The sequence below is a fragment of the Penicillium alfredii genome, assembly GCF_028826965.1.
Source record: "Penicillium alfredii strain IBT 34128 chromosome Unknown utg000007l_segment0_segment0, whole genome shotgun sequence".
Taxonomy (NCBI): Eukaryota; Fungi; Ascomycota; class Eurotiomycetes; order Eurotiales; family Aspergillaceae; genus Penicillium; species Penicillium alfredii.
The window spans coordinates 1513240-1536863 of record NW_026622704.1 but is presented as its reverse complement, the minus strand read 5'-3'; the positions used below and the strand labels follow the sequence as shown (position 1 = coordinate 1536863).

The 23624-nt window shown below is 53.0% G+C and overlaps 10 protein-coding genes across 10 annotated transcripts; 5 read left to right on the top strand and 5 right to left on the bottom strand.

Annotated features, from left to right (window-relative positions):
• Positions 1 to 381: 381 nt before the first annotated feature.
• On the top strand, positions 382 to 2162 carry PIG-S (GPI-anchored transamidase GPI17; the record flags this gene model as incomplete). The annotated part of the gene is made up of 2 exons (XM_056655812.1): positions 382 to 621; positions 687 to 2162. The coding sequence occupies 2 exons, from the start codon at positions 382 to 384 to the stop codon at positions 2160 to 2162; spliced, it is 1716 nt and encodes a 571-aa protein (XP_056511425.1).
• Positions 2163 to 2541: 379 nt separating this feature from the next.
• NUU61_005229 (uncharacterized protein) lies at positions 2542 to 3750 on the bottom strand (the record flags this gene model as incomplete). Its single annotated transcript, XM_056655811.1, has 1 exon — positions 2542 to 3750. The coding sequence occupies one exon, from the start codon at positions 3748 to 3750 to the stop codon at positions 2542 to 2544; it is 1209 nt and encodes a 402-aa protein (XP_056511424.1).
• A 578-nt stretch (positions 3751 to 4328) lies between these two features.
• sod4 (mitochondrial 37S ribosomal protein mS42) lies at positions 4329 to 5445 on the top strand (the record flags this gene model as incomplete). Its single annotated transcript, XM_056655810.1, has 4 exons — positions 4329 to 4385; positions 4441 to 4618; positions 4723 to 4847; positions 4918 to 5445. The coding sequence occupies 4 exons, from the start codon at positions 4329 to 4331 to the stop codon at positions 5443 to 5445; spliced, it is 888 nt and encodes a 295-aa protein (XP_056511423.1).
• A 289-nt stretch (positions 5446 to 5734) lies between these two features.
• On the bottom strand, positions 5735 to 6610 carry NUU61_005227 (ubiquinone-binding COQ10-like protein; the record flags this gene model as incomplete). Its single annotated transcript, XM_056655809.1, has 1 exon — positions 5735 to 6610. The coding sequence occupies one exon, from the start codon at positions 6608 to 6610 to the stop codon at positions 5735 to 5737; it is 876 nt and encodes a 291-aa protein (XP_056511422.1).
• A 514-nt stretch (positions 6611 to 7124) lies between these two features.
• On the bottom strand, positions 7125 to 9547 carry NUU61_005226 (putative C6 transcription factor; the record flags this gene model as incomplete). Its single annotated transcript, XM_056655808.1, has 5 exons — positions 7125 to 7330; positions 7399 to 8673; positions 8729 to 8939; positions 9018 to 9289; positions 9460 to 9547. 5 exons carry the CDS (start codon positions 9545 to 9547, stop codon positions 7125 to 7127), a joined length of 2052 nt encoding a protein of 683 aa, XP_056511421.1.
• A 297-nt stretch (positions 9548 to 9844) lies between these two features.
• On the bottom strand, positions 9845 to 11007 carry NUU61_005225 (hydroxyacyl-thioester dehydratase HTD2; the record flags this gene model as incomplete). The annotated part of the gene is made up of 2 exons (XM_056655807.1): positions 9845 to 10325; positions 10397 to 11007. 2 exons carry the CDS (start codon positions 11005 to 11007, stop codon positions 9845 to 9847), a joined length of 1092 nt encoding a protein of 363 aa, XP_056511420.1.
• A 340-nt stretch (positions 11008 to 11347) lies between these two features.
• NUU61_005224 (uncharacterized protein) lies at positions 11348 to 13436 on the bottom strand (the record flags this gene model as incomplete). Its single annotated transcript, XM_056655806.1, has 3 exons — positions 11348 to 12508; positions 12570 to 13354; positions 13415 to 13436. 3 exons carry the CDS (start codon positions 13434 to 13436, stop codon positions 11348 to 11350), a joined length of 1968 nt encoding a protein of 655 aa, XP_056511419.1.
• Positions 13437 to 15761: 2325 nt separating this feature from the next.
• NUU61_005223 (putative ATP-dependent permease ADP1) lies at positions 15762 to 19144 on the top strand (the record flags this gene model as incomplete). The annotated part of the gene is made up of 3 exons (XM_056655805.1): positions 15762 to 17381; positions 17435 to 18847; positions 18908 to 19144. The coding sequence occupies 3 exons, from the start codon at positions 15762 to 15764 to the stop codon at positions 19142 to 19144; spliced, it is 3270 nt and encodes a 1089-aa protein (XP_056511418.1).
• Positions 19145 to 20010: 866 nt separating this feature from the next.
• On the top strand, positions 20011 to 20692 carry NUU61_005222 (cornichon family protein; the record flags this gene model as incomplete). The annotated part of the gene is made up of 4 exons (XM_056655804.1): positions 20011 to 20111; positions 20207 to 20362; positions 20443 to 20509; positions 20600 to 20692. The coding sequence occupies 4 exons, from the start codon at positions 20011 to 20013 to the stop codon at positions 20690 to 20692; spliced, it is 417 nt and encodes a 138-aa protein (XP_056511417.1).
• Positions 20693 to 21486: 794 nt separating this feature from the next.
• On the top strand, positions 21487 to 23328 carry NUU61_005221 (WD40 repeat domain-containing protein; the record flags this gene model as incomplete). Its single annotated transcript, XM_056655803.1, has 2 exons — positions 21487 to 21600; positions 21694 to 23328. The coding sequence occupies 2 exons, from the start codon at positions 21487 to 21489 to the stop codon at positions 23326 to 23328; spliced, it is 1749 nt and encodes a 582-aa protein (XP_056511416.1).
• Positions 23329 to 23624: the final 296 nt, after the last annotated feature.

Below are 23624 nucleotides of genomic sequence, written 5' to 3'. Positions count from 1 at the left end.
TCTTCGTCGTGTCCCCATGGAGTTTAGAGTGCATAATCTAAATGGCAGCTTAAAATCCATTCATTGTAGGCATAAATCGGGAATGTCAAGGGAATTCGAAAGCGTGCAAGTTGTATACTTGTGGACAGTGCCAGCAATGGACTGAATGACATGTCCGATTTTGTGGCATACGACCAAAGCAAAAATAATCTGAAATTGAACGCCGCTGTAATACTCCAGGTTCGACTTTTTTTTTTTGACTATAAGGCATTCAATTAAGCATTTACTTTGGGACCGTGGGTGGCCCATACTGTGGCACCACTTCTTCCCGCTCCTTTCTCCGCCTTGCATCTCTCCCCCGGTCAACGCCCGCGGTTCTTGTCCACAAAGCATGTCCCGACCATGACCGGCAAAAATGGAGACCACGAGTCTCCCCGGGTATCGACCCCGTCTAATGCCAATGCCAATGTCAAGCGCATACCGCCCCCAGAGTCACCGGCGGCGGTCCAGACGCGGTTCAAGGTCATTGCCGCTTTCTGGGCCGTGATCATCTTTCTGGGATTTCCGATATGGTGGAAGACAACCTCAGTCTACAGGGCACATATTCCGTTTCAAGAGATGGTGGACTGGGCGGATGGAAAGGTATAGCTTGCGGGATAGGCTGTCGGTCTCGCGATTTGAGTTGATACTAACACTCGCCCCTGCAGACATGTCGCCCCGTGTTTCCCTTAGAGATTCATCTCGCAACCCCAGCGATGCAATCGCCTGAAGCCCAGCACCTCCTCCGCACAACGCAACATACCCTCGACGATCTCAATGAGTTCGCGACGCACCACCTCCGGCTCAAGTTGACCAACGACAGCGACACACCCACCACACAGGATGACGAGAATTCCCAGGGAAATGCCAGCAATGCGGAGAAAGAGGCGGCAGATACGGCATTGACTGTTCGCCTTCTTCCCCAGGAAGACTTGGCCGCGCCTAGGTCTGAGCTCCACGCGGACACTACCCAGCTAGATGTCTTCTATCCGCCGAGCCAAACTCCAGTCTCGTCTTCATCAAATCCGCCGCTCTCGGCTTTCATTGCGGGGGAGCTGCAACAGTTGTATGCTGAAGAGAAAGCGACCATAGCACATATTCTGTCCAGTCATGCCGTGGGCCTTGATTCACCTTCGCCGCAAGTCGCCGGGAGCATCAGTCGGCGATGGCGCCGATCAATGCAATATGCCGAAATTTATCACCTGTCGTTTTCCTTATTTACTCCTGGCCCTGCGCCATCTGCATGGGATATTGAGGCCGCCGTGGACGAATACCTATCACCGCTTCTCCGGGCATTTGCTCCCATCAGCAACTTCACCGTGGACACCCAGGTCCAGCTTTACGCCACATTTTCACCAACTGCAACACTGCCAGAATATGACGAGACGGAAGCCGCATGGACACTGAAAAAAGAGGGCCTAAGCGCCTTCGTGAATGCCGCCGAGTGGCCGCTGAACCCCAGTATTGGCAACGGCCCCACGATCAACTTCATTCTCTACATTCCGGACCCCTCGCAGTCACCGCTAGTCGTCAAGGAAAACCGCGCCTCTAGCTGGATTATCCCGCAGTGGGGAGGCGTGTTCCTTTTGAACCCTCCTCTTTCTCAGACCGACAGCAGCGGTGATCGTGTCAATCCCGCTCACCTGCCCCTGGAGACCTTGCGCCCTGCATTCATGACCTTCTCGCATCAACTTCTCACCCTCCTCGGCACCCCCAGCACCCCAGTGTCTCTCCCACTCCGTCTCCAGACGCTTATTCGTGTTCGCGCCGCGACGCTCCTCCTCTCTGCCTCATCCACTATGGGTTCGCTCGCCCGCTTGACTGAGTCTCTCCCCTCCATTCCCATTCCGGCTACAGTCTCCGCCTCCGTCTCTGCAACGCTTTCCCGCCTCGCTGCCACTTGCTCTCACCTCCGGGCTGGTCGCTTCGGCGCTGCTCTTGCCAACGCGCGAGTCGCAGAGAAGGAGGCCGAGCGCAGCTTCTTTGAGAAGAGTATGGTGGGCCAGGTGTATTTCCCGGATGAGCACAAGGTTGCCGTCTACCTGCCGTTGCTGGGGCCGATTGGTGTCCCCTTGGTGATTGGGTTGATCAAGGAACTTAAGCGCGTGGTGGCTTCATGGAAAGCCCAGCGACGACCCACATAGGACTGTATTCTCAGAGTTGGATGTATACATTTTGTATTTGCATAATTATAGCATAATTCACTTTCTTCGCGTCAAAGCCTCATCTGAATGATCTTTTGGTTGCCTACTCCATCAGGATAATCCCAGGGGTTGGACTACTCGTGGAAGGGTGTACATAACTGGTTAACTCCTCGAATTAATATGGTTCCAGGTGTCTGAAAATGACAACACCGGAAAATCCAAACAAAGAATGCAAGAATATGTTGATACAGTGTTCAATCCATAACACCAAACAAAGAGAAGAAGAGAGCGACCCTAAAACAAAGCCCCAGCTTGAGACCATGTCGAAGCCAATCGAAGAACGAAGACTCTGTCGTCTATAAAATAGCACCATGCTACGTCAGTCGCGGAAGGGATTATTCTGGGGCTGGGGCGTCTCAGTCACGCGGTAACACGGCTCGCCCTTGCCATCACTAAACCCAACAACCTGCATCAAATCCGTGAAAGTAGTATCCGGTTGAGCGATAGTACCAGGATACGGTTCAGGGCCCAGGAACTTGTTGGATTGGGCAAACGCGCCGGGCGGGGAGAACACCTTGATACTCTCAGTGCTGGCCTGACGCTCTGGCGGAGTAACAGCCGGAGCAGGGACCGGGGGGATGTCCTTGTCGAATTTTGGATTCCCCGTGCCGGAAAACAGACTCCTGACCCTGGTCCCGGTGCGATGCAGCACAGAGCGAGTGGAACGCCCGCCGAGAGAAGATCGTTTCACCGGCCCTGGCCGTAAAAGAAAGTCGGTGCGGTAGGAGATGTCATCTGAGGCGATGGGGTTGGAGATGCCGATGAGAGTGCCGTTGGATGAGCGTTCGGACCAGTGTGGACCGGATTTGGGGTCGTGTGCTTGCTGCTCGTTTTTCCGGGCGCGCCGTCGCAGACAGAGGGATGCAAGGAGGGCTAGAACGGCGCCAAATACTGCGCCGGGGAAAACCCCGGCTACCACGGCTTTGCTGGGGAATGAAGGGCATTGGGAGGCTAGATCCCCGGATGCTGAGTTGGCAGACAATGAGGAAGAAGGCGATGAGACGGGCGTGAAAGTTGCCCCGAGGGTGGTGGATTCAGTGGTCGATGCTGTGGCGGTTGTTGAGGTGCCTGGGAGAGTGGCAGTTGCCTTGCTCGAGGTATCCCGGTTCAAGGCACAGGTGCTGTTCCCCTGGCATGTATAGCCAAATGGACAGCACGAATCACCGCACTCGGGGAGCTCATCGTCCAGGCGGGTTGTTTTGATCGGGTTCTTAGGGTGAAGGGTTGCGTTCTGCTGCTGCGCGTCGCAGACTATCGGTGAGATATAGTCACAATTGGCTCCGGTGGGACAGCAGATGGCAGAACTGGCATCGTCCAGACTGATACAGGTGGCAGACGACGGGCAACAGAAGCTGTCTGGGAGCTTTGAACTGCCACATCGCTTGTAAGAGCTCGGACAAGAATCTGTGCTCCGAGGAAGAAGGTAAAATGGATTCAGGGCATTGCTTGGTCGGATCATGACCAAGACGGACAGAAGCAGCAGAGGCCATGGCTGTCCGCTGACGAGACCCGCGGCTGACCTCGCCATGCTGGCAGTGCGAACGGAATCCTGAGTTTTGGCACTGCTTGTCAATCACCCGCCGAAGAGTTTCTTCGAGAGATATAGAGAAGGCTGGCAGGCCAAGAAAAAGAAAAAGCAGACAAGTCGAGCAGGGAAGTTGACTGAGGTAGAGAGCAAAATCCCCAGCAGACAAGGGCATTAATTGTAGGCTGAAACATCCCATGACCCAATAGACGAGGGTCCATCAAAGGAAGCCATTCTTCAGGCGGCGATCCCATTCATGTTCCGCATAAAAAGGATGGCACGCGCCGTCCCAAAATAGGGACCCCCTGGCGGGTTTCAGCATCGGCTGCATAGTCCCACTTGACAGCAACAGGGCGCTTAATCAGGCTTGTGCTTCAGCACACCAGAGGACCAGGAGAGCGACAGGCTGCAAAAGAATCCGCTGTGGTGGAGGATCAGAGAAGCTGGCGCTTGGAGAAACACAAGATGTAGTTCGGCGCGCTGTGATTGGCCGCTGACTCAGCACGGAAATTCTTCGCCTCGACGGGGTGTAGATGGGCTCGCCAGCTTTCTCCAATCCACATCTCCCTCCAGCGCTCACCATGTTCAGCCGACTCGTCCGGCCGCAGAGCGCCCTGCGCGCGTCTGCTTTCTCTCCGGTGCGTTTCGTGGTCGCCAATGTCGCTAGCTGTCTCTAACCGCGCTTTTCGCTAGACCTCCTCCGCCCTCTCACGTTTCCAGACCCGTGGCTTGCATCGCATCCCTCAATTGCAGCATGATGCCTATTACAAGGAGAATGGAATTCCGGAGTTTATGTCACCCGAGGCTTTTGATTTCTCTTGGAAGCAATACCAGTCTTTCCTCATCGAAAAGCTCAATCTGTTGACACAAGGTGAGACCGACACTTCGACCCTGCGACTGGACATGGTTGTGGAATTGGATTGATAATACTCGCAAGTGGGATGGTATTGAATGGGAGGCTGATTCAGTGGACAGACACCGTTGACACGGACGCCAAACCCGGGGAATTGCTGGTCAAGTACTCCCGACGTCCGGAGATGGCCTCGGTGTTCAATTATGCCTCGATGGCACACAACAACCACTTTTTCTTCAACTGCCTGGTCAGTAACACATTAACTCAAACATCCAGTGGGTCTTTATTAGCGATCTCCTAACACCTCGCAACTATAGTCCCCAACCAACACCAAGATGCCCGAGCGGTTCGCCAAGGACATCGTCGACACGTGCTCCTCGATTGAATCGCTCCGTCTGGACTTCCTCGCCACGGCCAACGCCATGTTCGGTCCTGGCTTCGTGTGGCTCGCAAAGAACCTGGAGCGCGAGGGCATGATGCACATCTTCTGCACTTACAACGCCGGCTCGCCCTACCCGGCAGCCCACTCACGCCGACAACCAGTCGACATGGCCACGCACTCGCCTGACGCCCCACTGGGCAACCAGTTCGCCGGATCGATGGGCGCGCACGCCCAGAACCAGAAGAGCCTGGCGCCCGGCGCCGTGGACGTCCAGCCCATTCTCTGTGTTAACACTTGGGAGCACGCCTGGATGATGGACTACGGCATCTCGGGCAAAGAGGAGTACCTGGAACGTTGGTGGGATCGCATCAACTGGGACGTGGTCTTCGACAACTACAATGCCGTCAATTCGGTCCGCGCTACGCGGAGTGCCACGCGCAATCGGAGTATTGGCATGCTCTGAGCCAAAAATCTTTTCTGTGTCTGGATAATTCTGTACTATATACACTTACTGCCTCCCCATGTTCTATTTTTCTTCCTATTTCTGGTCATGGCTTCTTGCACGGTGCGGCCTATCCCATAGACAGCTATCTAGCAATGTGCATCCCATGTTCTTCTGGCGAATGGCGGAGCTTCCAATTGTTTCATCTCGATGAATGTACATGCAAATGCAAATGTCTAATATACAGACCTCCCTCTCCCCCCGCTAATAGTCTACTCTATTATCTAGTATTCACCGTGGGCTCTAGTATTCACCGTGGACGGCCCTCAACCTCCCGAATCCGCTTTTCAAACGCCTCAACCATCACCGCAGCCATCTGCCCCTCAACCGTACCCATAACCGTAGCATGCAACTGACTGCGGAACTCAAACCGCACCTCCAAATCAACCTTGGTCAACGAGCCACTACCACCACCAGTAGCAGCCTGTCCAGCCTCAGCCGAAGAGAGCGGAACAAGCTGCCACCGCGTTGATAGGTACTCAAAGATACCCTCATTAGCGCCAGGAAAGAACCCACTGATTCCCGACAATGGTGAGGAAGACGATGAAGAAGAACCGCTCTCCGGCTGCCCATCCCTCCCAAACCGCGCCCCGCTCCTCGCCTCGACAACCCACTTCTCGCGATCACAGTCCACGCGCGACGTGAACGTCTCGCTGAGCGGGCCGTAGCCCACAGTCAGGAACGCTTGCATCGGATATCCGGAGACGGGGTCGCGTGCAGTGACAGTAGATGCAGTGAGGAAGGGCAGGAATTGCGAGTAGGACTCGACGGCTGAAATCACTTTGTAGAGGGTTTCTGGGGGGTAGGGGAGGGTGCGGGTGGCAGTCAAGACGCGGTGCGAGGAATTGTTGCCGTTGCCGCCATTGCTGCTGCTGTTGTTGCTGGACGACGACGGGAGGATGGATGAGAGGGAGGGGAGATTGAAGGCGCGGCGGGGCGTTTGATTAGAGTGTGAAGCAAGGAGAAATTTGCGCGGGCAAGGTTGGGATGTTGTCGTGCTTGTTATCGTCCTTGTCCTTGACTTCGTTGTGTGTTGCGAGAGGGAGATCGGCTCGGGGACAGGATGTGTGCCTCTCAGGAAGCCAGTTGCGCGACTGGTGTGTCGCAGGCTGTAGAATGGTCGCATTGGAGGAGAGAGTAGTAGAAAAGATTGCAATTCACTGAGAGTAGTGCATGGGAGACAATATATACCGGTAGACTATTAGAGCGAAGGAATTACTGGAGGGGAAAAAAGGTGTCCGGGCTGCGCTGATCGGGGATCGGCAGCCGAGGCTCCAACTGGGCGTCCGTTCATAGATCATTTATACACTGACGTCTACTTTGTCCCTAGCAAATATTCCATGGAATGAAAGTGATTCATCCAGAGTTCAATATATATTCTATGATCTCCAATGCTTTCACCGAGATACAATTCTCAAATGCGCCAAAATAAGTATCTTCGGTTCCCGATTTCTTCTCTCATCTCCCTGGCAATCCTCACGGGAAATTCTGGTCCATTGAGGGCTGCAGATCAGATGGATAGCAGGCAAACTCATAATCAAAAGGCTCCCCAGTAGCATCTGAGTTCCAGACATTGTTTTGCGTGGCCATTTCGAATCCGGAGATACGGCTATCGTACAGGCGCTAGAAGAGATACAAGGTCAGTCGGCCGATCGGAGCGTCAATCCAAGAATGCTTACCCAGTCCAATGAAGCGGGAGAATTGAACATATCTTCAATTACTCCTAGAGAGGAATAAGATGGCGTGCTGGTGGGGTTGTACATGGCAGGCGGCATGTCACCAACAGCAGAGTACATCGGGTCTTGCTGCTGGTCCATGGAGACCGGGAAGACCGGCTGGGACGGAACTGGATTTGAAGATTCAGTAAGCTAGTTATACAAACACACACACAAAAGGAAGATAGAAAGAGCATACTGTTCATTTGGGGCGTTGGTTGATCCGTATCCATGGACACATTCTGTACACTGCTGCCTTTGACACGACCAAGCATGATGGTCAAGGCCGCAAATGCCCGCTGTGTATCGACGGACCGACGTCGCGAATCCTTGAAAACCCGATGACTGGTCTCCAAGAGAAGCAGAAAATCCGCGCGTTCTTGCGCGCTGAGACGGGCTGCGGTGCCGCGCTGGTCGTCCTGGGATAGCTCCAGGCAAAGAATCATGGCAGAAAGCAAAAAGTCTGTGTTCTGGAGCGAGTTGATGAAATACCTTTCGGTGTACAATTGGCCACCGGGCATGGACTCGGTCCAGATGTCGGCCCCATGCCGAAGCGTCTCTTTGGCTGCGTTCAGACAGACGGTGCGCGAGTAGGAATACTTGCCGTCGTTCTCTGCAATATACCGGCGATGCAGCACAGCGCGAGACTTCAGGTACAGCAAATCCATGGTGTACCGCCGTAGGACCAATTCTGTCGGGTCTGCCAGTGACTGGGTCATGGGTCGAATTCGAAGGAACGAAGGCAGGCCATCCTTGGCTGCCACCAGGCGGCGGTCAATTTCAAGAATTTCTTCGTATGGAGTGTGCTCCCGAGAATATGCCAGGTCGGTAATTTGCCCAAAGACCTTCATAATCTGGGCTTTGCCATTTGTGTATGAGCACGCAGTTCGCTGCTCTACTGGTCTCGACGGTGGTAAATGTAGAGAATCTTTATGGAAGTCGGTGTCCAACAGATTGGAGGGCAGCTCTGTATCATACTGCCAGGGTTGGATGGTCCGAGGCAGACCAACCTGAAACGAAACCAGAGTGTCTAGCTGGCACAGTAACGCCCAAAAGCGCCGTCGCATCTCGCCCTCCCACGCTGACAGCATGGGGTAATGGCGCGCATCTCGGTGGTAGCCCATGCGCATGGCCAATCGAACCGCAATTCCATGGAGGTACGAGACTCCGACCTGCGCATCTTGGCTCCGATAAAACTCACACATTGAGTACAGGAACAGAGCCTCGCACTTGTAGCGGCCTGGATGGATATAGTTTGCCTGTACAAGACACTGGGCGGCCCTCTTCCGGAATATGTTCCAGGTGATCATCGTGTCGGCCATGTTGAGGGGCAGTGGCTCTTGGCCTCGATGGTACATGGATACCGACAAGGTCACGATGGAATACAACATAGAAATCCAGCTATACGACATCTCGTGTGGAGTGCGCCAGAATTGCTCATACTCATTGTAGAACGTAGGGATATGGAGCATAACTGTTGATCAAGTCAGCATTGGAAAGCACAAGTTCATCGAACACCCCCAACTCACCTAGCAATGGCTCGGATGTTTTGAGGAAGCGAGAGACCAGTCGATCTGTAATTGACCGCGGTGGGATATCCACAAGCAATTCCTCCTTGGGGATTGGCTTGCCGGACCCGAGCAACAGAGCCGGCGACGACTTGTCGAGTGGGTGAGTCTCCGTGGCTTCGTCGTCAGAATTGTCCTCATTCTCATCGATATACTCCTTGACTCCGTTGATCTTTTAACATCACGCAATCATCAGCTTGGTCATCTTTTTAAGGTGCAAATGAAAAGACCATCGGGGCCAGAAACAGACCTCCTCTAGGATCGCACGCCAATTCGCGCTATCGATATAACTGGTGCCTTCGTCTTTTACCACCATGGTTCCCGTGTCCTGAGAAGGTGAGACACCTTCACGGACCGAGCTGGGCGTCGCATAGTTGGCATGGCCGCCTGTGGGGTCGACATTAAACTCGATCTCCGGATTCTCGGGCTTCTGCTTCTGGGCCATCGACATCACCAGGTTCTCCAGGTGCTGCAAGCGATCCTGGACAAGGGACGGGCTAGTACTCCCATGCTGGGCCTTCCCTCGTGGACCGCGACCGACATAAGTACATGATGCTGCCTCGCCTCGTTTCTTGCAGTTGGTGCATGGATATGTGCGACAGCATTTCAGCCTAAACCCTGATCAGTACGTGTTCATGTAATAGTCCCAGTATATTGCAAATTTGCGCACTTGCGTAATCGGCATGCCGTACATGAGAACTGGACTCGAGTTCTCTTCTTGGGGGCCGACGTTGAGCTCTCCGCAACGGGCGGGCCCAGGTTGTTAACGAAGTCGGACATTTGGGGATCAACAAGACTAGAAGCTAAGGATAGCAGATAAGCACTCGGAAAATCGACCCAGTGTACGTGAAATTGGGGAGAATCCACACAAAGAATGACTGGGGAAGGATCAGAGGGGCATTGGGGGCGTTCGTTAACTCCGATGCTTTGTCTCTCCAATTCAACCTTACGTCCTACGCCTGAGGTAAATGCAAGATATTGCCTGTTTCTTATTTATGTGTGTTCATAATACGTTCATTCTACGCAAATATTCTTGCTATGGAGGTAAATTCTTCAAGAATGCTGTCAGGCACAATGTTACCCGTGGATCTCTGCCTTCATGGCGACTCCAGTGGGCCCAATGATCTGCACCTTGGAGATGTCTCCCTCCTCCAGTTCAATGCGATACTCGTCTCCAGCATATAATGGGCTTGTCGCTCGGTACGAGATGTGCTCGGGAATAACCAAAGCAGGATCACTACCGGTCTTGCTTTGGGTGTCCCTCCACAGGTCCAAGATGGAGATCAAGTTCAAGGGACCGTGAACGACAATCTCCCTGTGTCCTTCGACATCCCGGGCCCACGGCAGCGAGTAATGAATCTTGTGCGGATTGAAGGTGAGGGCAGAGAACCGAAAGAGCGTCACAGGTGTCTGCACCAACGTCCGCATATGGGTATTGCCCTCGGTGGTGATGGCAGAGGAATTCGGGCGCGCGACATGCGCCGCAGGGGATGGAGCCTGCACATTGGATGGCGACAAGGCAGATCGGACGGGAAGCGCTTTGCGGAACACCCAATTCCTATACGGCCGTAACTGGTCAATGTCGTCTTCCCCATTACGCCAGTATCAGAGCGGCTCCGTCAAACAAACCTTCGGTCCACAATGGACACGCCATGCTCGTTGGCGAACTCCTTCTCCACCCCGACCACGATCATGTCCTCCCCAGTCTTTTTAACAACTTTGGGCTCTGCACTCAGCACCCGTGTCGTCTCCTGTACTTGCTGTCCCACACGCAACAGATTGGGTTGGCCATCTGCACCGCGGGGCCAAAGCACCTCACCCCCGGCCCACATTCGACGCGTGAAAGGCACTTCAGGGTTGTATGAGGCATCTGTTCCGTCTGCTCCAAGCTCGCTTTCCAAGAATGCTGGGGTGAAATACACCAGGTGATAGCCTGGAGGCACGGGTGTGTCGGACGGTGGGGCTGCGGTATCGGAGAGCGAGGGTGACCCGGGGAAGAGACTCGGGCGGTTTAAAGTCAGAGTGAGGAGCTGAAGCTGGTTGGCGTCAATGATCTGTGTCCGGGTTTGAGGGCCGAGGGATTGGAAGCGCGAGAGAAATGACGAAGCTATCGAGGAGGGGGAGGGATCTGCGGAGCACAGACGACGTGCAGTCGCGAAGCTGCGAGAAGCAACGGGTCGACCTCCCCGTGCCAATATAGGACGGATTGGTGTTAGTAATGACAGGACAGAAGCATACATGGCGACAATACTCTCAGGCAGAGAAGAGTTGAATAGTGAAAAAAGAAGGGAGAGAAAAGATCTCCAATTTGTATGCGGGGAAGCCGAGTAGCTGCTGCCGAGTCGGCTTTTTCGCGGATCCACTGCCCCATTCGATGTATACACTCCCTAGTATTCCATGGCATAGCTTGGTAAATACTTGACAAATACACTACACCATATAATCCAGTCATGAATGGGAGGGCTATGGAGGGTATCTAAAGACTAACGGGGCGGTAGACAGGGGGCAAGGGTCAGACAATAAGAATTGGCTAAAGAACGCTAGGGATGAGGGGCATAAGAATAGCAGAAGAAGATGAGTTCAGAGCCGGACTTGGCCTCCAGTCAGGCGGTTCCAGTCTTTCTGCTCGAAGGGTACATAGGAGCTGCCCTGCAACCAGTACAGCCGGTCGTGGTTGGAGACAAGCGACGGGTCCACGCCCTCGGTCCGCAAGACATGTTTCTGCTGCTTGTTGTTGCCAGTCGCTTGCATCTCAGGGGTAACGCGAAGGAAGAGTGGAGCAGCGAATCGAGGCAAACCGTTCAGGGCATGGGCGGCAAGGCTGTTGAGCGTTTCGCGCGACGGCTCCAAGACGGGACCGGAAGTGCCGCTCGCGATCTGCTGATTGAGGACAATTGCTGCACATCCGGCACGGCCGTCGTGGTTGGGAAGGGCCACGCCGTAGACGTTGGCCTCGTGCACTTCGGGATGGGAGCCTAGGACCTCGGCAACTTCGTTGGTAGACACGTTCTCGCTCTTCCACCGGAACGTGTCGCCCAGACGGTCTGAAAAGAACCACCGTCCATCTGCATCCCATCGTACCATGTCTCCGGTGCGGAAGTACGCGTCGCCCTTCTTCAGCACATCCCGCACAATCTTTCCTTCGGTGGCCTTGGAATTTTTGAAATAACCTTGAAAACTGGCGGCGGGGTCTGTCGCATCAAGAGCATATAGCAACTCGCCCGGGTCGCCTCGAGGGACCTTCTTGCAAAGGCCAGTCTTGGGGTCGCGCCACGGCTCCTGAGTCTCGAAATCGACGTCCACAATAGCAGTTCCACGGCCGAAAATGATGTTTCCAATGGCTCCATTGCGGCCGATGGCACCAGCAGAGAAGTCATTTGTCGAGAGATTCCATTGGCCCGATGTGCCCTCTGTGGCAGCATAGAACTCAGCGATCGTGGGGATGTTAAACCGATCCTTGAAACCATTCCAGATATCTGGACGCAAGCCATTTCCAAACGCCAAGCGGATGTTGTGCTTCTTGTCAAGGTCTTCACCGGTAACCGGGTCGATCTCAGGCGCCACGCCCAGAATATAACGCAGCGTCTCGCCCACATATTGGACGATGGTGGCATCGGTCTCACGAGCCTCCCTCATAAAATTGCGTGCGGAGAATCGCCGGCCAATAATCACAGTTGCTCCATTCATTAAGCACATCAAAAACCCAAGCACGGCAGCGGAAGAATGATAGAGAGGCATACACTAATTCAGAAAAACGTTAGCAAGCAGGCACTCCCGGTACCAGAATTTGGAGATATCTCACCGTGAAGAGTCGGTCTGACGGCGTAACATGCATCCAATTGCCAGTGAATAGGGTGCCAGACCAACACTTCCTCCAGCTGACAATGGCAGGCTTGGGGAGACCCGTCGTGCCGCTAGTATAGATCAACAAGGCCATGTCGCGCGAGCTCACGCCACTGCGCACTTTGTCATCCTCACGGACAGGTTCCAGCTCCAAGACCTGGGCCTCGACCTCGGGGTTTATGAACACTACCTCCACCGGGCCCTTCCCATCACGGAAGTCCGGAGAAGCAAAGGTCTTGAGCTGCTCCGGCGGAAAGCAGTTGCGGACTTCCTCATCAACCAAAAGCAGATTCGCGGTGGAGGTCCGGACCGAGTGGGTGAGGGGTTTGCCACTCAAGTTATAGTTGATGAACGCAGGAACTGCCCCGATACTCCAGATGCCAAGCACGAGAAATACAAAGGTTGACGAGTTCATAAGATCAATCGCCACAATGTCCTTGCGCTGGACGCTGTGCGCCTTCTTGAGCCAGGACCCGTAGCGCAGCGCCATTAGGTAAGTCTCATGATATGTGTAGGACCGGCCATTGTACACAAGAAATGTGCTGTCCCTGGTTGTCGATGCCAGCGCATAGTTCTCAAGGACGTAGAAGAAGCTCATCCGGTCCCCACGTTCCGCAAAACGGGCCTTGATGCTCATCTTTAACAGCGACTTGATCATATTTATATCGTAGAATAAGGACCACCTTGCGTTCAGATAAGCCAGGGTTGTCGCTGCGGCGGGGAGCGCGAGTCCCAAGGGAATGTCTGCGAATCATGGGACAGCAATTAGCATATGATCCAGCCATCTCGGACGCTACAACCTACCAGGTAAAGATGGCAGCGACATTGTGGATAATTGACGTAGCTCTGGAATTATCAGGGCGGTGTAATGGGTCCACGGATTGCAAGCGCGAAGATGGAAGTGCAGTGGACAAGTGGGTGGGGAGATCGAGATGCTGGTGAACTGGCAGCATACAAGACTAGGGGACAAAAATCAACAGAAATGGGCCACAGGGCCGCGGTAGAAATAGCAAGGAGAGAGGAGAGAAGGCGGGCCAAGTTGCCTCGGCACGTCTGAGCCGATCGGCGGCACGGGGATGGCCTTGTGCTTTGCAATTTATGAATTGACGTCGAGTCATGTATTCCATCCTCCTTCTCGGTTGTTGCTGTTGTTTTTAATTTCTTCTTTTCTTTTATTCTTCATTTCATTCCTTTCGCTCTTCTAGAGCCTTTGAAATCTTGCAGATGGACCATTTTTGCGCCACCTTCACATGGCTCGGCTGTTTCTAAGGGGATCAGCGATGACATACCCTGGAATCGATTTCCCCAGGAAGTTAGGTCCGCGAGCTGGAGAGACGGCGATCACGACAGTAGTGTGCACGCCGCAGGGCTAGGGACCCCCAGTTTTCCCCGGACAAGCATTGTGCGAGTGGGGACGAAGGATCCGCACGTCCAACACTTGAAGATAAACCAACATTTTGAGCCCATTCGAATGACAGACTGGCCTTGCTGTTTCACAGCTGCTCGAAGCCCCAGTCAGCCCTGTAAGGTGGCACGTCAAGGACATCGCCAGTGTTTACTACGCTCTAAGTATGTGCTGACGGCCCTAGTGCGAATGATGTAGAAAAAGATGCCAGGTTAGCACAGAGTTGAACTATATCAAAATGATCGAAACTGACTGTGACACTAGGTCAAGCAGAAATTGATCGTATAGAGACTCCTAAGCGACCATCCAGCTCTACTTTTCCCCTCTTCCTCTGGAATTTGAATAAGTTTCCAGTTTTAAGAAAAAAATGCTTCGAATCCTACGCAGGATATAGTTAAAGCATGGATGATCACTTCAGCCGCGCCTCAACAACACCCACCGGGGTCCCCCGAGCCCTCCAAACCTTGACCAAAGGCAATCATCCGGATTGTTACCATGATGGCCTTCCTCCACAGCAACGATGTCACATGGTACAAGAAGACCATTGCAACGTGATGGTAAGTCAATGCCTTGATCATATATAAGAGATAAAATCAAGCAATTTCTAATAGTGCTACCTCAGTCTGGTGGAAATCAACGTCGGCATCATCTGCGCTTGTCTGCCTACTATGCGGCCACTCCTCACCCGTTCCTTCCCACAAGTCTTCGGAACTACCGGGGCCAGGGACACCGCAGACACCGGGAGCTACGCAATGAATGCATCGCACAGCAGTGCCATGAAAAGAGCCTTCAACAAGGTCCAAAATAATGAGTGGACCACTATGGATGGGATTCAAAAATCTGCCGTGCGAGATGAAAATGACTCGGAGAGTGTAAGGGCTATCGTCAAAAATGATGTCCGAGAAGAGCCTACTAGTGTGAAGGCAACTGATTATAGCGTGACGAATGAGCCGCGACATTGGATGTATGGTTATATGCCTGCTGTTTCTACCTTGTTGGGTCTCAGTATGGGTTTGCTTTGAGACTAGAGAGCATAATTTAGACATCAAAAATATAGACAGAATATGATGAACAATATATTAACCGCAAAGATTAATGTGGAAAGATAATTGAAATTGAACTATGTGCCAGAGGAGTGGTTGTGGATGTAGAGTTGTTGAGATCCAACCCTAATAACTAACAACTAATTTGGGAATCTTTCAGACCAGAATTTGAACCTCTTCTAGTCGCTTGGTTACTTTTTTTTACACGTTATGAACTACTGAAACATCGCAGCTGAACTTGGGGTATATTTTATTTAGGCTGTTTCAGCTGCTCACGGTCCTTAGAGCTACTTGACTAAATAACGAAAGACGCTGGAATAGAAGGCGACATGATATATCGAAGTTCTCTCTTTCTATACTCTTATACCTGGTCAATTTGCTCTCATTAATCTCATCGAGCCAAGTAGATTCTTGTAATGCTTGTAGAACCTCGGTGTTTTCTCTGCCCACGCGGTGTGCGGCCCAGCCTTCTCCGCCCGCGTCATCGTCTGGGGCCATCTTACTCTCTCAACCTCACCCTCTCTCTCCATTGTCGACATTGTCATCCTTGGTTTTCACGTATACTCGGTCGCCACGACCCCTTTTATTTCGTCATTTTCCATTCATAGATGTTCGAGTCTCATCTTAGCCTTTAATCAATCCGGCGACTCGCCTCCGCATTCCTTCGGTCCCCGTGCACAGGGCGCTTCTGTCTCTGCTCAATATGCGGCCTACATCCGCGCTGCCTCTGTCACTGGCCGGGATTTGCTTCTCGGCCTTGGTATCGGCGACGGCATGGTCCGACTACGACGTGAACCTCACTCCTCGATCCTTTTCCGCCTTTGATAACCGGCCGCCCGGGTGTCCACCTTGTTTCAACTGCCAACTTGATTCCTACAACTGCACCCATTTCGCACCTTGCAATACTTTCAATGGAAAATGTGCCTGTCCAGCGGGTTTCGGTGGTGATGACTGCTCGGAACCCGTGTGCGGCTCCCTGGCCGACGGCGACAACCGACCGGTGCGAACCAGCCCGTCGTGCAAGTGCAAGGATGGATGGGAGGGCATCAACTGCAACGTTTGTCGCACAGATGATGCCTGTAGTGCCATGATGCCCGAGGGCCAAGGGGGCGTATGTTATAAACAGGGTGTCACCGTCAAAGAGAATTTCCAGATGTGCGATGTCACCAACCGGAAGATCCTCGATCAGCTGGATGATCGCAAGCCGCAGGTCACCTTCTCCTGTGCAGCCGAGGACAATACATGCAACTTCCAGTTCTGGGTGGACCAGAAAGAATCGTTCTACTGTGGCTTGGACACCTGCGAATGGAACATCGAGACCGACCACGACTCGAATTCGACACACTATAAATGCGATAACATGCAGTGCAAGTGTATCCCGGGCCACTTCCTCTGTGGCGAGAATGGATCTATTGATCTCGGAGCTTTTCTAAGCCAAGTCATCAAAGGACCGGCCACGTTTTCGACCAAGTCGACCAAAGACGGCACCAAAAGCGTGTTCTCAGAGCCCGAGATGAACAAGCTCATCAGTGGGGTCTTTGGAGACCCAAGCATTTTCCTGTCGTGCAACTCTGGGGAATGTATCTACAAGACCGATGTTCCAGGGTATGAGCGCCCCGTGAAGAAAATCAATACGCCGCTGATCGCGGGCGTGATCGCTGGGTGTGCGCTGTTTGTGGTGGCTGTCATTTTGACTGTTTGGTATCTGTCCCGTCGAGCTGCGCACCGCGGCTATCTTCGTCTTTCCGTCTCGGATGAATCAGACGACGAAGCCGCCAAGCTTCTGGCGGGGCACCGGCGTGCTGCTTTATACTGGGACAATGTGTCGTACTACTTGAACGGGAAAGAAATTCTGTCCGACATTCAAGGCTCCTCTGCGCCGGGGCAGATTACAGCTATCATGGGAGCATCAGGCGCAGGAAAAACAACCTTCCTGGATATTCTCGCACGAAAGAACAAACGGGGCGTAGTCCATGGTGATTTCTATGTCAACGGCGAGAAGGTCAGCGACCATGATTTCAAGAGTATGACTGGCTTTGTCGACCAAGAAGACACCATGCTGCCTACCCTGACGGTCCATGAAACTATTTTAACGAGTGCCCTGCTGAGACTGCCACGGGACATGAGCCGAGCTTCCAAGGTACAGAGGGTGTTCGAAGTTGAAAAGCAACTCGGGATTTACCATATCAAGGACCAGTTGATTGGCTCGGAGGAAGGTCGAGGTCGCGGCATCTCGGGTGGAGAGAAGCGTCGCGTTGGGATTGCCTGTGAGCTGGTTACCAGTCCCAGCATCCTCTTCTTGGACGAACCCACCAGCGGACTGGTATGTTCAGACGCTCTGTTGAGGCTGCTGTAGGCTAATAAGAAATGTTTCAGGATGCTTTCAATGCGTTCAATGTGGTTGAATGCCTGGTCACCTTGGCCAAGACCTACAACCGCACAGTTATCTTCACTATCCACCAACCCCGTTCGAACATCGTGGCCCTCTTTGATCGACTCATTCTTCTCGCCGGAGGACGGACCGTGTATTCTGGACCTTTCTCGACGTGCCAGCGATACTTTGACCGGATAGGATACTCATGTCCCCCGGGTTTCAACATCGCAGACTACTTGGTCGACCTCACGATGCATGCCAGTGTCGCGCGCACATATACTGACGAAGTAGAGTCACCCGTTGATAGTCGCGCTGATCCGCCCAAGACTGCTTCTAGCAGCCTGAGAGCGGTCAAGTCGGTTGCCAGTGCCTCGAATGTGAGCACCGAAGATACTTCTAGCGGCGCGGCCGACACGACGGGGAGGCCCAGGAATAAGCGACGTGTGTCCCTGAAACAGCAGCAAGACCGCCAGCTCTACTCGCGGCGAAAGGAGCCAGAGCCTCCTGCCACTCCCAAGACGGATGAAGAGGATGCCACGCTGGATGTGGCCGAAAACACTCAGCAGTGGCTTCGTCTTTCTCGTCAACCGGGCAATGTGCCTCCGCAAATCCTCGACGATCCGGATCAGTTACCACCCCCGGCCTCGGGCCAAACTGACCTTGATATCCTGGTTGCCAGCTACGCGGATTCTGATGTCTGTCGCTCGGTGCATGATGAGATTGTGACGGCCGTTCAAACTGCCCAGGCTGCCAATGGCTCGTCGAACTCGCATCTGGTGTCAGGGACTGCGGCACCACCCAAGAGCTATGCTCGAGTCGGCTTGGTGCGGCAGTTCCTCATTCTGTCCCAGCGAACGTGGCGCAACCTCTACCGGAACCCGATGCTGATGCTCACCCATTACGCAATTTCCATCCTTCTCGCCGTTCTCTCCGGGTACCTCTTCTACGGTCTGACCGACGACATCAAGGGATTCCAGAACCGACTTGGTCTCTTCTTCTTCATCCTGGCTCTGTTTGGGTTTAGTACTCTGACTAGCCTGACGGTATTCTCAACGGAGCGGCTCTTGTTTGTGCGCGAGCGCGCCAATGGCTACTATCACCCCATCACGTACTTTGCCGCCAAGGTTGTGTTTGACGTGGTGCCGCTGAGGCTGATCCCTCCCATCATCATGGGCGTTATTGTCTACCCGATGACGGGTTTGATTCCGGCGTGGCCCGAATTTCTGCGATTCTTGCTCGTTCTGGTTCTCTTCAATCTCGCGGCAGCCAACATCTGTCTCTTTATTGGCATTATTTTCCGGGATGGTGGAGTGGCAAACTTGATTGGTAGTCTTGTGATGCTCTTTAGCTTGCTCTTTGCTGGACTACTGTTGAACCACGATGCGATTCCCAAATCTGCTCTGTGGTTGCAAACGGTCAGTTCCAATACCCCCAACTTTTTTTTCCTATTACAATCTTACTGACAACCCTGCCAGCTGTCCATTTTCCACTATGGTTTCGAAGCCCTCATCGTTAACGAGGTGACCTTCCTCACCCTGATTGACCACAAGTACGGTTTGGATATTGAAGTCCCTGGTGCGTCAATCCTGAGCGCATTTGGTTTCGACAATCTCGCCTTTTGGCGTGACATTGTCGGTCTCGCCGTGATTTCCGGGGCGTTCATTATCATTGCGTACGGCGCGATGCATTTCCTGCTTGTCGAGAAGCGATAAGTCGAATCTGGTTGATTTGATCTTGTTCTGCAGTATATAACTCAGGGTCTTACCTTGCGGGCGTGTTTCCTCATTATTTTTACCTTTTTCTTTTTCATTCTTATCAACGGTAGGCGCTGCATCTTGCTTGCTCTCTATGGGGTTGTTGCTTTGGGTATCCAGAGGTGTCTTGTAGGTACCGAGAGTCAACCTTGAAAGTCAGGCTCCCCAACAGGAGTTGTGTAGATAGACCATGCTCTATGGCAATTTACGTGTTCTGGGACCTGGGGTAATTAGGCGAGTCCCCCCATACCCACCTGTCTACCTCGGATAGACCGAAGTATACCCAGGGGAGGCCTGGGCATGTGCGACGTCATCGTTCGCGGCTCATTTGGAGACTCCCTGTCATTCTGGGCGATTTAGTGTAAAATAGAATTTCAGCTATCTACAGCAAGCGACATTAGTTTGTTAATGTGTATTAGAAGAGTAGTTCAAGTTCAAGCTCATCAACTCTGTTGCCAGCCCCTCCGTTTGCGGGTGCGCTAAGCAGCCACCGCCGACCCGTTCAGGTTTTCGCTAATTCCAACCTCGCAAGCTCCACCGTCTCCTCACCTCTCATCGTGTCGGATTCCCGTTATCTCCAGCTTGAGTCTCGCGCCGTTTACCATTTGTGAGTGAGCCTTGACATTCCCGAATCCCTCTGTGCGATTTCGTCCTCGAACCCCCCCCACAAACCATCTCCAATTCCGTCGCTCCGCCCGACCTCTCTCCCCAACTCGCATCCACACTCGTCGCAAGCCGGTTTGTGCTGACCACCAACGGAAATTTCTAGCACTCCAGTCCTCGTCTCCTGATTCTCCGGTGGATCGTTACAACCAGTGCCCAACATGTCTGGCGAAGCATGGCTCTACCTGTTGTCGGTGTTAATCAATGCCGTCAACCTGTTCCTCCAAGTCTTTTTCACGATTATGTACAGCGATCTTGAGTGGTGAGTGACTCCTCGAGGGAGTACCCAGCTATCCTTCAAACTTCCCCGGGCCTTGGGGACTGTGACTGACGCGTGCTTCCCCTTTTTCTTCGCAGCGACTACATCAACCCCATCGACCTGTGCAACCGCCTCAACGCCTACATCATCCCCGAAGCTGCTGTCCACGCGTTCCTGACTTTCCTCTTCATCATCAACGGGTACTGGCTCGCGATCTTGCTGAACCTGCCCCTCCTGGCGTTCAACGCGAAGAAGTACGTTCGGTCAACACTCTCGAGCTACCCCCAAACTTTTGCAGCTGAGGACTAACCGGGATGATTTCGGCGGGAAACAGGATCTACGAGAACCAGCACCTCCTGGATGCGACCGAGATTTTCCGCAAGCTGAATGTGCACAAGAAGGTCGGTTCACTTTTTTTTTTAAAAGATTTCTTGGTCTTTTTCCCCAGAATTTCAAGAAACAGAGAACTCACTGCGAATTATGTGTTTTAGGAATCGTTCATCAAGCTGGGTTTCCACCTCCTGATGTTCTTCTTCTACCTTTACAGTATGATCGTCGCCCTGATCCGCGACGAGGGCCATTAATTGCGTGCTAAGACCAGCTATGCGGTGCACCATGGCTATCCCGACTATTTCAGGGCCTTTTTTTTGTCGGAGTATTTGCTCAGAGGTCAATGAATCGCTTTTTGGCACCGCTGCCTTCGGTCCTTGGACTCGACTCGTCGAACACGACCATCCCTGATAGCCGCGATGCCATCCGACGGGGTATATCTTTGCAGTTCTGGTTGTCATGATTCGGTATAAACAACGAATCCATGATGTGGGCTTGTGGGATAGACTGCCAGCGTGAGGTGCAGCTATGAAGAGTAATAGAGAGGTGGAACCTTGTGGATTGTCTTGATCCGAAGATATGTGTATTGCTGTTGGCCCCTTTGAGGGAGCATTGAAATGGCTCAAGGAACCGTTTCTGTCATGATTTGCTTTTTTGCTTGCTTTTTCTTTCTTTTTTTTTTTTTTTTCCAATTCTGTGTTCATCTTGTCGTGTCTTTCGGCCTGTGAGTTGTATATACCTCCCACGCAGTTTGACAATGAAGAGCGTACGATACCCAGCTTGTCCGATCCCTTCTGGACAGCGAGTGCTGCTACAATATTTTTTATATTAAAGTGAGAATTAAGAAACTCCTTGGCGTACGGCTCTATGGGGAGCTGCGAAAGTGGAGCTGTGTAGCCAAGATATGCTCCTTCATTTCGCGTGTCTCTCGACACCCGTAAAATTCGCATCTCCGATCCTCCGCCAACCACCTTCCCACCCCGATCCCACTGTTGCGATACCGTGGGTGGAAACCTATCCTTGAGTTTTACTTTTTGGTAATCCCACAATGGCCTCACTATTAGGCGCAGGCTATGACTCGAGCGACGATGACGCCACTGCGCCCAACGCTCCAGCGACGACCGCAACCAAAGTCGTCGCGGCACCGGAAGTGAATACAGAGGTTTGGTCCCCACCTAGTCTTTCTGGTCTTTTCGATTCTATCGGACTTTGCATTGCTTCCCAAGGCGAATAGATAAGACTAACGAGCCGACAGGACCAAGCGCACATGCAAATGACCCTCGCCAACACCTCGTCGCAAGCCCTCACTTACAACGCCACGTACGATGATTTAATGCGGCCAGCGCAGGGGCCCATGAACCCTTTCAAACCCACAGGCCCAGGCAATGGCATCAAGCGCAAAAATGTTCCGACAGGGTTCGCCGAAGAAGCAGCCATCAGCGAGTCGACGTTCGCCGCGCAACATCGCACGTTCCAGAGTCTAGGCTACACGCGCAACCCAACATTGCCGGATCAATATGTCGGGAATATGGATAATGTGGCGCAGTACGGAGGGCGGGATGTTGTGCAGATGAAACCCACCAAAGAAGCATCGGCGGCATTGCGAGCTAAGCGGCAAAAGAAGGGCGACTCCAGCATTGTCGAGGGCGAGGGTGCATATCTGGGGCCCTGGGCGAGATACCAAAATCAGGAGCAATATGACGAGATTGAGGTTCCTGAGGGGGAAGAGCGCGAGCTTGCCAGCGATGAAGAATATGTCGAGGAGGACGAGCAGACTCTGGCCCCCGCGGCGCCCATGCCGGCCATGAGCAAGGAGGCCACCGAGTACCAGGGAGACACGTCCAGGGTGGAAACGACTGAGTTTCACGGCTCCGAGCAGTTCGACTACTTGGGCCGTACGTACATGCATGTGCCGCAAGACCTGGATGTCGACCTGCGCAAGGAAGTGGGCAGCGTCAAGAACTACGTACCGAAGAAGCTGGTACATACGTGGAAGTCGCACACCAAGCCCATTACTTCGCTGCGCTTTATTCCCAACTCGGGCCACCTGTTACTCTCCTCGGCTGCGGATGGAAAGGCCAAGCTCTGGGATGTATATCACTCCCGGGAACTACTGCGAACATTCTCGGGCCACTCCAAGGCGATTTCCGACACGGATTTCCACCCTACCGGAAAGACATTCCTCACAGGATCCTACGACCGCCAAATCAAGCTCTGGGATACTGAGTATGGGAAATGCCTGGGCCGGTTCTCGACAGGCAAGACTCCACATGTCATCCGCTTCAATCCGGGCGCCGACCACTCGCACGAGTTCCTGGCCGGTATGTCCGACAAGAAGATTGTGCAGTTCGACACCCGGTCCGGAGAGCTGGTCCAGGAATACGACCACCACTTGGCAGCTATTAACACTATCACCTTTGTCGACGACAACCGCCGTTTCATTTCCACCTCAGACGACAAGTCGCTACGCGCCTGGGAATACGGCATCCCCGTACCCATCAAATTCATTGCCGAGCCCTATATGTTTGCGCTCACACGCGCCGCCCCGCATCCCAACGGTAAGTACGTCGCCTTCCAGTCCGGCGACAACCAAATCGTCGTCTACGGCGCCACCGACAAGTTCCGGCAGAACCGCAAAAAGAGCTTCCGCGGCCACAACAATGCCGGCTATGGGATCGATCTCAAGATCTCGCCCGACGGCCAGTTCATCTCCTCTGGTGACAGCGGCGGCTTTGTCTGCTTCTGGGACTGGAAGACCGGCAAGATGTATCATAAATTCCAAGCTGGCGGGAAAGAGGGCGGTGCTATTACATGTCTGGACTGGCATCCGCAGGAAACTAGCAAGTTTGTCACTGGTGGTTTGGAGGGCGTTATTAAGTATTGGGATTAATCATCCCTTGTCTGTGGTCTTTCCTGGCGTCTTCTCTTTCTTTTTATTTTCATGATTATCATCATCCCTGTCTTCTAACAGAGTTGAAGCGGGCTGGGCTAGAAAATCGGTTGTTTTGGGGGTCTTGCTTGCGTCTTGACTTTTTTGGTGTCCTATATCATCCCATTTCTATGGTTCTTCCTGTCTCCAAAATGTATCCAATTGTAGTCTATGTTCTCAAGCCATGCGAGATATGCACACGCCCCAGAGATCTCTCTAGCAGTCCCAAATCTTTTTTTCATAAACAAAATCACCTA